The 12,312-nt window shown below is 54.1% G+C and overlaps 5 protein-coding genes and 1 non-coding gene across 6 annotated transcripts; 4 read left to right on the top strand and 2 right to left on the bottom strand.

Annotated features, from left to right (window-relative positions):
• Positions 1-163: 163 nt before the first annotated feature.
• M409DRAFT_50516 (uncharacterized protein) lies at positions 164-914 on the bottom strand (the record flags this gene model as incomplete). Its single annotated transcript, XM_033811558.1, has 2 exons — positions 164-687; positions 764-914. 2 exons carry the CDS (start codon positions 912-914, stop codon positions 164-166), a joined length of 675 nt encoding a protein of 224 aa, XP_033672789.1.
• Positions 915-1,303: 389 nt separating this feature from the next.
• On the top strand, positions 1,304-2,363 carry M409DRAFT_50515 (uncharacterized protein; the record flags this gene model as incomplete). The annotated part of the gene is made up of 3 exons (XM_033811557.1): positions 1,304-1,460; positions 1,515-2,164; positions 2,214-2,363. 3 exons carry the CDS (start codon positions 1,304-1,306, stop codon positions 2,361-2,363), a joined length of 957 nt encoding a protein of 318 aa, XP_033672788.1.
• Positions 2,364-3,069: 706 nt separating this feature from the next.
• On the top strand, positions 3,070-4,614 carry M409DRAFT_50514 (uncharacterized protein; the record flags this gene model as incomplete). The annotated part of the gene is made up of 1 exon (XM_033811556.1): positions 3,070-4,614. One exon carries the CDS (start codon positions 3,070-3,072, stop codon positions 4,612-4,614), a length of 1,545 nt encoding a protein of 514 aa, XP_033672787.1.
• A 1,648-nt stretch (positions 4,615-6,262) lies between these two features.
• On the bottom strand, positions 6,263-6,332 carry M409DRAFT_t11. Its single transcript has one exon. It is a non-coding gene; the product is annotated as a tRNA-Gly (tRNA).
• Positions 6,333-7,510: 1,178 nt separating this feature from the next.
• Positions 7,511-9,946, top strand: M409DRAFT_63439 (uncharacterized protein; the record flags this gene model as incomplete). Its single annotated transcript, XM_033815601.1, has 4 exons — positions 7,511-8,680; positions 8,731-8,832; positions 9,651-9,778; positions 9,832-9,946. The coding sequence occupies 4 exons, from the start codon at positions 7,511-7,513 to the stop codon at positions 9,944-9,946; spliced, it is 1,515 nt and encodes a 504-aa protein (XP_033672786.1).
• A 567-nt stretch (positions 9,947-10,513) lies between these two features.
• M409DRAFT_63438 (uncharacterized protein) lies at positions 10,514-12,246 on the top strand (the record flags this gene model as incomplete). Its single annotated transcript, XM_033815600.1, has 2 exons — positions 10,514-10,573; positions 10,654-12,246. 2 exons carry the CDS (start codon positions 10,514-10,516, stop codon positions 12,244-12,246), a joined length of 1,653 nt encoding a protein of 550 aa, XP_033672785.1.
• Positions 12,247-12,312: the final 66 nt, after the last annotated feature.

Genomic DNA, 12,312 nt, shown 5'->3' with positions numbered 1-12,312 from the left:
GAGTTACTGGATGGGAATGGGACAGCATCGCGCCCAGGACGGCGGCGGATTATGAGATTACCAGCTTCTCTAAAATGAAATGCACAAAATGCGTGTGACGATGGCCACGCTCTATTCTCCAGCTCTGCAGAACCACCTCATCTATTTTCTTTACCATCTACGTCTATAAATCCTTCCGCTCGGTCCACCTCTCCACCAACTCCCTCGGCGCATCCCTCACCAAAACATGCACATGATCCACCCCCCTCACACTCTGCAAACTAACCCAATTCTTAAACCACAACACCCTCCCCTCCCCGCCCTCCCCCAACGGCACCACAAACGTCCTCCGAACAAACCCCTCAATCACCCCCCGACTCTCCGCCGTCACGTCCCCGCCCCCGCCGCTCTCCAGATCCGTCGCGATGGGCGTCTTGCTCCACACCAGCAGGTGCATGATGTCGGTCGTGAAGCCGTAGGGCCAGTCGTTGGGGAGGATGGCGTAGTCCCGCGGGTCGGAGAAGGGGGTGCTGGATTGGTGCGGGAAAGTTGGGGGCGAGGGAGGGGGGTGCAGGGGGGTCCAGAAGAGGCGGTGCGAGAGGACGTAGGGGGTTATGCCGCCGTGGACGCGTTTGATGGTGTGGGACCAGGCGAGGTATTTGCGCAGGTCGGAGGGGAGGCGTTTGAGGAGTTCGAGGGTGTTGTTTGCTGTTGGGAGGGGGAGGGAGTGTTAGTCGTGTGTAGCTTTGTGTGTATGTAGGAGGAGCTTGATTTCAAGACGCACCAATAATCTCTTTCAGATCTTCCCAGGTTATGCAGTGGTAGTCTTCATCCTTGGTCGCCAGGATCTCTCGATCGATGGCTGTGAGAGGGAAGGGCGGGTCGTTGTAGTCGATTTCGTCTGGGTTGACGATGAGATCGTCCTTTTCAGCCATTGGAGTCTGGGTTGCTTCGTCCGGAGACAGTTGCTCGTTGAGCTGGTGTTGCCATATTGTAGACGAGTGTAAGGGGATGTTTTGGGAAAGGACGGTGTCTGCAGAGGATGCGGAATTGAGAAAGGGTCGGGACTTCTTGACCAATTCCGACGGGAATCAGACGAGACCCGCCCCCACTTTGATTAAGGCCAACGGCAGAGGGACAGCTTGACTTTTTGGCTGAGAAGGGGAAAATGGCACCGAGAGCGATCGCGGAACGAGCCTTCATCTGCCCACCCCATTGGACTTGGACTCGAGCTTGCTATAACAATTTCACGGACTCCGTCTGTGTCTGCTTCACTTGACACTCGACCTCTTTACTGTCGAGAGACGCGGCAGCAGCAGTCAAGATGGCCTCCCAAGACTTGTTCGCCCCCAACTACATCTTCGGCGTCTACATCCCCTCCGCCCTGCTCATCGGCGGCGCTGCTGTCTTCAAGGCCGAATGGATCCCCTTTGCAGTCGCCGCGGCGGCAGCATTGGGTGGTCTGCAGTTCTTGCTCGGTCGTACGATCATATCAGTCCCCACCAAGTGAACTCTCACATCTGACATTCAAACAGAAGGACCCAAGCACATCCCAGTCCTCAAGCCTGACGAATTCCAAGAATTCCCCATCTCGGAGAAGAAACAAATCTCCCACAACACCGCCATCTACCGCTTCAAGCTGCCCACCGAGACCAGCATCCTCGGCCTCCCCATCGGCCAGCACATCTCCCTCGCCGCGACCCTCGACGTCACCGACCCCAAGACCAGCAACGTCGAGCGCAAGGAAGTCGTGCGATCCTACACGCCCATCTCCTCCGATGTCGAACCGGGCTACTTCGACCTCATCGTCAAGAGCTATCCCACCGGCAACATCTCGCGTCACCTGGCAACTCTCAATGTCGGCGATAACATGAAGGTCAGAGGCCCCAAGGGCGCCATGGTGTACACCCCCAACATGGTGCGCCATTTCGGCATGATTGCCGGTGGGACTGGTATCACTCCCATGCTGCAGGTTGCGCGTGCGATTCAGAGAGGACGCAAGAGTGGGGATAGGACCAAGGTCGATCTCATCTTCGCCAACGTCAACCCGGAGGATATCTTGCTCAAGGACGATTTGGACCAGTTGGCCAAGGAGGATCCGGATTTCAATGTTTACTATGTGCTGAACAACCCGCCGGAGAACTGGAAGGGTGGTGTTGGGTTCGTTACGGGTGACATGATTAAGGTGAGGGTTTTCATAAGGGTGTATTTCTGTGAGTACTGACTTTGTATAGGAACGCCTTCCATTGCCTGCCAAGGATGTCAAGATTCTCATTTGCGGTCCTCCTCCTATGGTGTCGGCTATCAAGAAGGCCACTGAGGCATTGGGCTTCGAGAAGGCGAGAGCTGTCAGCAAACTCGACGACCAGGTCTTTGCCTTCTAAAGAGCCAGCAGATCATATCTCGACTTTTGATGATCAGCTTCACAAGTTTGAGGAGCCGGGGTCGACACAACAACAACATCCTCCGCAAAAGTTGCTGCGTTCAAGCGTTTTCTTAACGATCTAGCTTGGGAGGAGGTGGGATCGAATCAAGCAAGATTTCGCATTCTGGAGGCTTGGAATCACGATCGACGCAACCCATTTGACCAAAACCAGGAACACGGTCACACCAACCCCCCACCATGAAGCTGCTCAAGCTCGAGCTGAACGCGCCGGTCCCTGTGTAGATCCGTACTACACTCCATACGAATACGTAGGTACATAATAATGCCAATTGGAATTCACGATTTGGTCACTCAAGGAGGTGGGTCAATCTTTCTCGTCTCGCATTAGAAGCTACGACGGCTTGTGTGCTTGTTTCAGCTCGCACACCATTCCGTAAACGACTGCTGTCGCGCGACTATATATCGAAAGGTGATGGAGAGGTAGGGAGTTTGTTCCTTCCTTCCAACTTTGGTGAGTGAGTTCAGCGAGCTCTTATTCATCTTGCGGGAAGGAACGATTTTTGGTCTGGACTCTTTCTTTCGTTGTCTTTAATCTGTCTTCTTGCAAGAACCCACGGCAGCACTACTACTCTAGCCATGGAATCCGACGATGCGAGCTTCGAAGAATTGGAAGACGTCGAGGTCGGCGACCCCGCCAACAACAAATGGCCTCGAAGGGATATGCGTGCACAGGCAGTAAGACCACATCCCCTAATCGACTTTTCCCCACAAAGGACATTTCCAAGCTAACCACCCCAAAAAACCAGGCCTTATACATCCAAAAACACTGCCCCACCATCTCCATCCACCTCTCCGGCCAACAAGGCTACACCGCCCTGCAATCCGGCTACTGGTCCTCCTTCCAACGCGACGTCGAACCCTTCTGCTTCCTCGAACCCACGACGCCCCAAGACGTCGCGCAAATCCTCAAAATCCTCAAGGGGTTGGGATGTCCCTTCGCCGTGAAGTCTGGGGGACATGCGGCGTTCGCGGGGGCTTCGAGCGCGGCTGAGGGGTTTACGGTTTCGTTGAGGAGGTTCAGGGAGGTGAGTGTTGGTGAGGATCGCAGGACGACGAGGGTCGGGACGGGGAATACGTGGGGGGAGGTTTATGAGGAGCTCAGGCCGAGGGGGTTGGGTGTTGTTGGGGGACGGGTGAAGAATATCGGCGTTGGGGGGTTGGTTCTCGGGGGTGGGATATCGTTTTTTTCGGGCAGGTATGGCTGGGCGTGTGATGGGGTGAGGAACTATGAGCTGGTGACTGCCGAAGGGGAGGTTCTGCAGGTTTCGCAGGAGAGTCAGCCGGATTTGTATTGGGCGTTGAGGGGCGGGGGGAATCAGTTTGGGGTGGTTACAAGGGTGGATTTGGAGACGTTCGAGCAGGGCGATCTGTGGGGTGGGACGAGGGTGTTGTTGTGGGAGCACACGGAGGCTTTGCTGGATGCGTTTTATGAGTTCGCGCAGGTGGGTGCGGAGGCAGATGTCGATGCGAGTATGTACCTCGCTTTTGCGTATGCCCCCAAGCCGAGGGATATCTTCGTCGCGTCGCCGTTCTTCACGCATGCGAAGGGGGTGGAGGAGCCGCGTGTGTTCAGGGAGTTTCTCAAACTACCGCATGTGCGGAGTACGTTGCGGAAAGCGAATCTGGTCGACCTCGCAGACGAGTTGGATAAGACGAACCCCAACGGCCTGAGGGAAAGCTACTGGACGCACAACTTCCTGCTCACACGAGAGATGCTCAGCGAAGTAACTCAAATCTGGAAGGATGAAGTCGAAACCCTCAAAGACGTCGCCGGCGTCCTCCCCGCCCTCGTCCTCCAACCCCTCACGCGGAACATCCTCGCGCACTTCTCCCGCAACGGCGGCAATTGCCTGGGCCTGTCCCCCTCCCCTTCAACCCCCTCAGAACCTCTCCTTTTGATGTCCGTCCCGACGATGTGGACCGACACCAGCAAGGACGAGCTCGTCATCAGCACGTTGCGGCGGATGGTGGAGCGGTGCGTGGCGAGGAGTCGGGAGGTGGGGGCGTTTCAGAGGTTTATCTATATGAATTATGCGGCGAGGGAGCAGCGGGTTTTTGAGGGGTATGGGGAGGGGTGCTTGGGGAGGTTGAGGGGGGTTGCGAGGAAGTGGGATCCTGAGGGGGTTTTGAGGGGACAGGGCGGGTTTGGGTTGTGGGATGGGGTGGGGAAGGCGGAGGGGGAGGGATGATGGGGAGGCGGTATGATGAGTATTTGAAGGGTACGTGCTGAGGAAAGGGGGTTGGAGTTGGAGCGTTTCGTTGATGGGATCGAATATCTGTCTATCCAAATCAGGTGCTGAGAGTGAGATGGCTATGGGCAGCATATGGCTACAGTGACGGTCGAATGCAAATAAAAGAGATTTCGGGCATCCCTTCAACGCATTCAAGGGAGTCGATGGTCTGTTTTGATTTATTGTGAGCTCGGAATGTTTGCTGTCGTTTACGTCGAGTAGTATTCGCTTGACATAAGGTTGGTGGGCAGACTGAGCCATATCTGAGCCATATCTGAATTGAGCGCTGCCGTTGACAAAATTTCTTTCATTCCTTCTTGGATCACAAATACAGCCTCTCCATGCATCAAAATGATAATCTGAAATCCACTCTTTTCGCCAGTCAGGGTTTGGGACAAATGGCACCAGTCGAAACGCTGGCAAGCTTACGTCGATGATCATTCCGATGCACGGAGGGGCTGTCTTGATGGTCGACCTTCATGCTCCGAGAAGACAGACTATCGCCGCTTTCGAGATTGGAAAGCCTTGGTATCGTCGCTGGTCGTATATAGCGTGGACATGATTGCTAGGATCGATCCGGGCTCACCTCTACTTGGACGCCACATCTGTTAATGGTTGATATCACTTTCTTCGTTTAACAATCACTTATCATCAGTAGGTAGGATTGAATATGGCATGATAGTACCATTACTGATGCCGTGAGAGTTCAAAGCCGGTCGTTTACGGGGGCAAATTTGCAACGACGGCCATAGCCACCTATATCTTGCCATAGAGTAGCAGTAAAATAGTAATAACAGCGCTCTTGACTTCTATACTGGCTGCAACACTCGTCCAGTTTCGACAGGGACATCACCGTCGTTTTTTCAAATCGATAATAATCGATCCAAAGACGAAGAAGCACGACGACAAGGAAAATCGACGTTCGTCGTCGATGTCGATGAACATGGATTTTAACCACGACTGAGCCTGGGAACGGCATGTCAGTTGTATGTGTCCAAATCGTAGCAGTTCGACATCGACCATCGAAGGCCGGAGACTCGCAACGATTGTAACGGCCATTTCCCACCGTACCGTAGCAGCAAAAAGTCAAATATAGCATTCGTGGCATCTGCCTTGGTTGTAAGAATTCTCTGGTTACGATTCAGGACGTCGCTGTCGGTCCTCGATCGATTGAAATCGATAGACATCGATCCAAAGGTGAAGAAGCCCGAAGACAACGACGAATATTGATATTTCGATCATTCCTTGACGGTAAACCCCCAAACAAAAAATATGTGGCCCTCGAGTTGGCCTAGCGGAGGGTGTAGAGCAAAGATCTCACGTCGTCGCCGCTTCCCAATGGGGTAATATCGATTTGTGGGTGAAATTTCGGAATGGGCTTCATATCATTATTCTTTCGTCCACAGACGTGCAGTGCTCAAATGAAGGGCATGAGGTTGTTGAGAGAGACGTAGAGCTGGTTAGAGGCCAAAAACAATGTCGCTGTCGCTACCCATTCAGGCCGTAGACGGGTAGTTGTTGCAAAAATCAAAAAATTCAATTAGGAGTTGAGTTGCACTGCGACGAAGGTTAGCTAATGTCACAGACGTGTTATCCTTAGATATACATACTCAGCCGGGAATTGAACCCGAACCTGCCGCTTGGAAGGCGGCAATCCTAACCATTAGACCTGTGTAGAAGGTTAGTATAGAATAGTTGGTGGACGGGTGGCCTCCAATAGACCAAGCGAGGCTACTAACCACTAATGCTTTTGATTGGCTGAATTTGATGACGAGGGAACACCCACATAGCTGATAAAGGTTTAAAAAAGGCCTCCACGAGCATCCTTGTTCGGGACCTCGAAATATTCGATTTGTGCGATCAGGCTGAGATGGCAACGTATGGAGCCGGAAGGCGGTATGAGGCTTGCTTCAATGATCAACTGGCTTGTGCCAATGTCTGAGACGATGCGGGCATGGCAAATAGTCCAACGAAGCTCTGTTTGAAGGTTGTGGTGCAGGGAACAGATCTCCACCCAAAGACTGCCAAGCCATGTAGTCGGGAGCACCCGTAGTCCACGTGACCCAGCCCGATACAGCCTTCCTCCGCCAGAAATCTTCAATGCCACTACCAAACTCCCGCAACAGATAACACCGTCTTTCCAACACTTCATCGAGCATTCTTGACCAGCGGCTGCACGGCACCAGACCTTCGGCTTGCCCGAGGAGCTGTACCGAAGGTACTGCACACCATACCGTTTCAGTAATCGCTCGAGTGCCATTAGCGCCAACTTACCTGCATGCTCTAGCGCGCTGTAACGATCCTGTACAACAGTTTCTCGCCCGCCATGAGTTCTTGGCGCTGCTTGCCCTTTCCCAAACGACGCTGGTCCCCGGTCTTATCGACTGCGCGGCGAATGCATATGCGCGCGCGTCCAAACAGCTTGCGCGCCCGCCAGCCCGGGTTGATAGCTGGCGTGCGCCGAGGTCTGCCGTGAAGCGTCCTCCAAGAACACCTCACGCAAGTGAGAAAACGCCCACGTGTTGAAATCAGCAAAGCGCAAACTCTGTGTAGATCGCACTATCTGGAGAGGCGGGCGACCGCGTGACCGCTAATCTCTAGCTAGCGCGTACAAAAGGACAAAGACCCTGTCCTCCCACCCACGCGACTCGGCACGCGAGCTCTCTACTACCTCTTTACCACATTCCTGTGTTTGGTTCCCGCCGTTCTGGAAGGCGAACAGAGCCAACGTCTCCTCTCGCACAACAACCGCAACAGCTAAGACGAAGATCTCGAGATGGACGACTTCGACGATAAGAACAAGAGCCCCCCTACCTTCCAGACGCAACCCGAGCACGATGTCGACGAGTTGTCAATGGGCAAGGGCGACCTTCTGGGCAAGGAAGGCGTGGATCCAGTCCTCGAAGCAAAGATGCACTTGATCAACAATGCCATTGACGAGATTGGTATGACGGGATACCAGTGGAAGCTGTTCATCTTGAACGGGTTTGGATACGCCGTGGATTCATTGATTCTGCTCATTCAGTCGATCATCGCAGGGTATGCACAATACGAATTCAATCCTTCGTACGACAATGGTCTGACCATCGCCGTTTACGTGGGCATGCTTGTTGGTGCGCTCTTCTGGGGTCTCTCTGCCGATGTCATTGGCCGCAAGTACGCCTTCAATGTGTCTCTAATGATATCCTCGGTATTCTGCATCGTCGCTGGTGCTTCCCCCAACTGGATCGTGCTGGGCCTGTTCACCTGTCTGTCTGCGTTTGGTGCCGGCGGAAACCTCGTGCTTGACACAGCAGTCTTCCTGGAGTACCTTCCGTCCAAGGATCAATGGCTGTTGACCCTCATGGCCGCATGGTGGGGTTTGGGCCAATTGATTGCGGGTCTCTTCGCCTGGGCTTTCTTGCCGAACTACTCGTGTCCGGGCTATCCATCAGAGACTGGCGTTCCGTGCAATTGGAATACCAACCCAGGATGGCGATACGTGTGGTTCGCCAACGGTGCTCTGGTTCTTGTCATGAGCATTCTCCGAATCACTGTCATCAGACTGAAGGAGACCCCAAAGTTCTTGGTTGGCGAGGGCAAAGACGCCGAGGTTGTGGAGACTCTGCAGTTCATCGCAAAGAAGTACAATAAACCATGCGGCCTGACTCTGGACCAGATGGAAGCATGCGGCGTCACTGGTGTTGCCAACACGGAGCGTCGCGGCTCTGTCACCGCACATGCTAAGAGCCGATTTTCCTTCGCCGAAGTCTGGGTGCATCTCAAAGGCCTGTTCATTACGAAGAGACTGGGACTATCGACCTCACTCATCTGGTTCTCGTGGCTCCTGATCGGTCTCGCCTATCCTCTGTACAACGTCTTCTTGCCAGTCTACCTCAAGACTCGTGGTGCAGCTCTCGGTGGTCTGACCCCGAGTGAGACATGGCGCAACTACGCCATTGCCAACGCGTGCGGCATCCCTAGTCCGATCCTTGCTGGGTTCATGTGTCGATCCAAGTGGTTCTGGGGCAGACGAGGAACTATGGTAAGCATTGCAAGACGTCACTTTGTAGTCAAAAGCTAATCGACCTCCAGATCATTGGTGCATTGGTGACCATGGCCTTCTTCTTTGCGTACACACAAGTTCGTAACAACGCCGAGAACTTGGGCTTCACAGCGGCCATCGGCTTCTGCTTGGTAAGTTCTTCCATCCCAATATCCTTCCTATTCAATCCCATAGCCAAACCATGGACTTGTTATATTACCCAGTCGAAACGGCACTTCTACCTGGAATTTCTGTGGACAACCGCCAAGTGACTGCAGCCATGTCAGGGTGAGGGGCCTATCCTCACATCTTGCGCTCGACGCGAGTTGTCCATACATCTAGAAAACAACTGGACCTGCGAAGCGATCTCATCTGGAGCTCGAAAGTGATTTCTACCATGTCTGGGTGAGGGGCCTATCCTCCATTCTGCGCTCGGCGCAGGGTGTCTAAGACTTCCGGATTCTGGATAGCTTCTTGTAGCCAAGATGGTGATATGTCTGGGTGGCGAGCCTTCGCTGTACTTGTGCTTTGCGCAGAGTGCCCAAAACATAGCGAACAACCCAGGAGTGGTTGCACGACAGGTCGTGGCGTCTTTTCCAGCCTCATCTATGATGAGTCGCGGGGACCGGCGAGCATGACACAGCAGAGCGGCTGCATCCAGACGACATGTCATCATCAAGCCGCGAATCGTGCTTCCATCCGGCGAGCTTGTTCATCCTGCTTGGTGTGAAGAAAAGTGCCGGGGTCATCATTCCACGTGTTTCCCGGTCGGACGTGGTTGGCGACAAGCGAAGCGTGTGCAGCCACATGCGCCAATATCCCCAAGGCCAGCAGACACGCAATGTGGAACCATTTGAACTCCGACGATTCAGTCTTAGGCTGTGACAACGAGGAGACCGTCCATGGAAGCTTCTCCGTCGTAGCATGATTGTGTTGATTCAATTTGCGGTCACTGACATATCTGACGTAGAACATCTACTACGGAACACTGTATGCGTACACACCCGAGGTGCTTCCCTCCGCGCATCGTGGCACCGGCAACGGCGTTTCCATTGGCCTAAATCGTTTCATGGGTATCATGAGCGCTGTGATTGCAACGTGAGTACATTCAATCTACTGCTACAACGACTATGTTTCTGACAGTCATTCAGATACGCCGACACCTCGACCCCGGTACCAATCTACATCTGCGCCGCTTTGTACATTGCCATGGCTATCACTGCGGCATGCTTCCCATTCGAACCCAGGGGCAATCGTAGCTCGTAGTTTCGATTTAGGACGTGGCACACAAAAGGGGGACGTGATCAGTCAGTGCTAGCAGTGAGAATAGCTTAAAAATGAGAGCAAGAGTTGACGAACGAAAGTATGAATCACGTTACTGATACCTTTTCAATCATCGTGCATGTCCACGTGATGTTTCTAATGATATGTTCAATTCTCGACGGCTATCACATCGCCCGTGGTACATCATCCGAAGGAGGTCTATAGTGCGCAAAGGAGGCCAAACATGTACTAGCGCTGTAATCATCACTCCCGGGACGCGCGCTTCTAAACGGTATGGCCTCACTTCCTGAGAAAGAGGACGCGCAACTATCACTATCCACATGCTATGTGGATTTCATAGGATGACTGTCCGGCGTCTATAGCATGGTATACGCGGTCTATGATCCGGTCGAAACAGTCTCACTAGCTCCGGCAAAACTGAGGTCATCTTCTTCAACACCGCTGGATCCACGACAAACGCCACAAGGCCAGTCCAAACACAATGCCAGGCTGCAGCCGAGCACTTAACCCATCCGATCAGCATTATTGAAAAGCCACAGTTATTAGACGATGCCCTACAGAGGCAAACCGTCGCCAGGATGCGCAACCTGCAGACAGAGGAAGATCAAGGTACGCTTTGCTTGCTTCGTTTCCATTCTCCGCCTCCTCATTGGCTGTCTCGCTCACGTTTCCTCTTTCTTTCCGCACAGTGTGACCTCCGGCCAGGGGGCTGCGAGAAATGCGAGAAGTCCGGGTGGAAGTGCGAGGGGTATAGGGATGTTGGGTTGTTGATGTTTCATGATGAGAGCGAGGGGGTCAGGACGAAGGTGAGGAGTTCGCAGCAGAGGAGCAGGAGGGCAGCTGAACGGAGTAGTCCCGCTGGGAAGGGGGTTGTTGTTGTGGCGGCGCCGAGGGCGATTGTGCCCAAGGCTGAGAAGAGGGTGTGGTCGTTGAGTGATTCCGAGGATACCAACACCGAGTCGAGTTCTGAGACGAGTCCGCCGGAGATTGTGACGATTTCGCCGAGTCTGGATGATTTGGCGGTGAATTATTTTCTGGATAAGTATGTGTTCAAGTACACGGATCGCAGGGAGTTGTGGGATATTAATGAGGGAAATGGGTGTTTGCATTCGAGTATTCTGGCGTTGGGTCTGGCGGGGGCGACGAGGCAGACTGGTCAGGGGGATACATTTACGCATCCAGCGGCGCGGAAGCATTATCTCACGGCTATACAGCAGACGAATCAGGCTCTGCGATCTCCAGATGAGGTGAAGAAGGACAGCACCCTTCAGGCGATCAATATCTTGGCCATCTTCGAGATCCTATCCGGGTATGAGCGTAGTCTGGACGCTTGGAGAGACCATATCAAAGGGGCTGCATCACTATTACAGCTACGGGGTCCAGAGCAATTCAAAACACACACTGGATGCCGCCTATTCATGCAGACGACCGCCAACCTGGCCATCGCCTGCCTAGCCCGCAGACTGCCAATGCCACCACACGTCCTCGCCATGCAAAAAGTCGCCGCACAATTCGTGCCCAACCCCAACGACTCCGTCTGGCGCTTCCACTGCAACTCGATCCGCACCGTCGACCTCCACGCTCGTCTCCTCCCGGGCAACAGACCCCGAACCCCCCTCGAAGCCAAAGAAATCCTCACGCACGCCCTGGACATCTTCCAGGAATTCACCCACACCCTCGACACGGCCCCGGAGGACTTCAAACCCACTCTCGTCCACGACAAGGGCCCCACCATCTACGCCGGATACTACTACGTCTTCCGCACGTCTCTCGTCACGCAAATGTTCTGCGCCATGTGCTCCTACCGCATCCTCCTCATCGACATCATCCGCAAGGCCCTCACGGCTGGCTCCGCAGACCCGGACTTCTCCCTCCGCCACGAGGAATTCGAACAGATCCAGGAATCGCTCAATTTCAAGGAACACCTCCAACTCGCCGTCCTGGCGTCCATCCCGCAACACTTCCATGCCCCCTCGAACAACCACCCTCCGGACTCGCCCTCCCAGAAAGATGCTCTCTGGAGTAACTTCTCCTCGGCGGATTACATCCCCTTCAAAACCGCCGAACGACGCGCTCCGGATCTGCCGTTCGTGCGGATGGCGGGTGGGTATATGATTCAATTTCCCCTGTTCACGGCCGGGGCGGCGGATCCTCCAGGGGGAGCGATACGGGGCTGGACGGTGGGCATGTTGAGATTGCTGGGGCAGACGATGGGAATGAGGCATGCTTTTGTGCTGGCGGATTTGCTGGAGGAGGGGAACGGTGGGGCCTTGGTGCCTTGATTGATCGCGCACACGACAATCTCAAGGCTCGATAGGACTTGGCTGAGCTGTGGGGAGGCAGAAGGC

The sequence above is a fragment of the Zasmidium cellare genome, assembly GCF_010093935.1.
Source record: "Zasmidium cellare ATCC 36951 unplaced genomic scaffold M409scaffold_4, whole genome shotgun sequence".
Taxonomy (NCBI): Eukaryota; Fungi; Ascomycota; class Dothideomycetes; order Mycosphaerellales; family Mycosphaerellaceae; genus Zasmidium; species Zasmidium cellare.
This window is presented reverse-complemented; position numbering and strand designations above follow the sequence as displayed.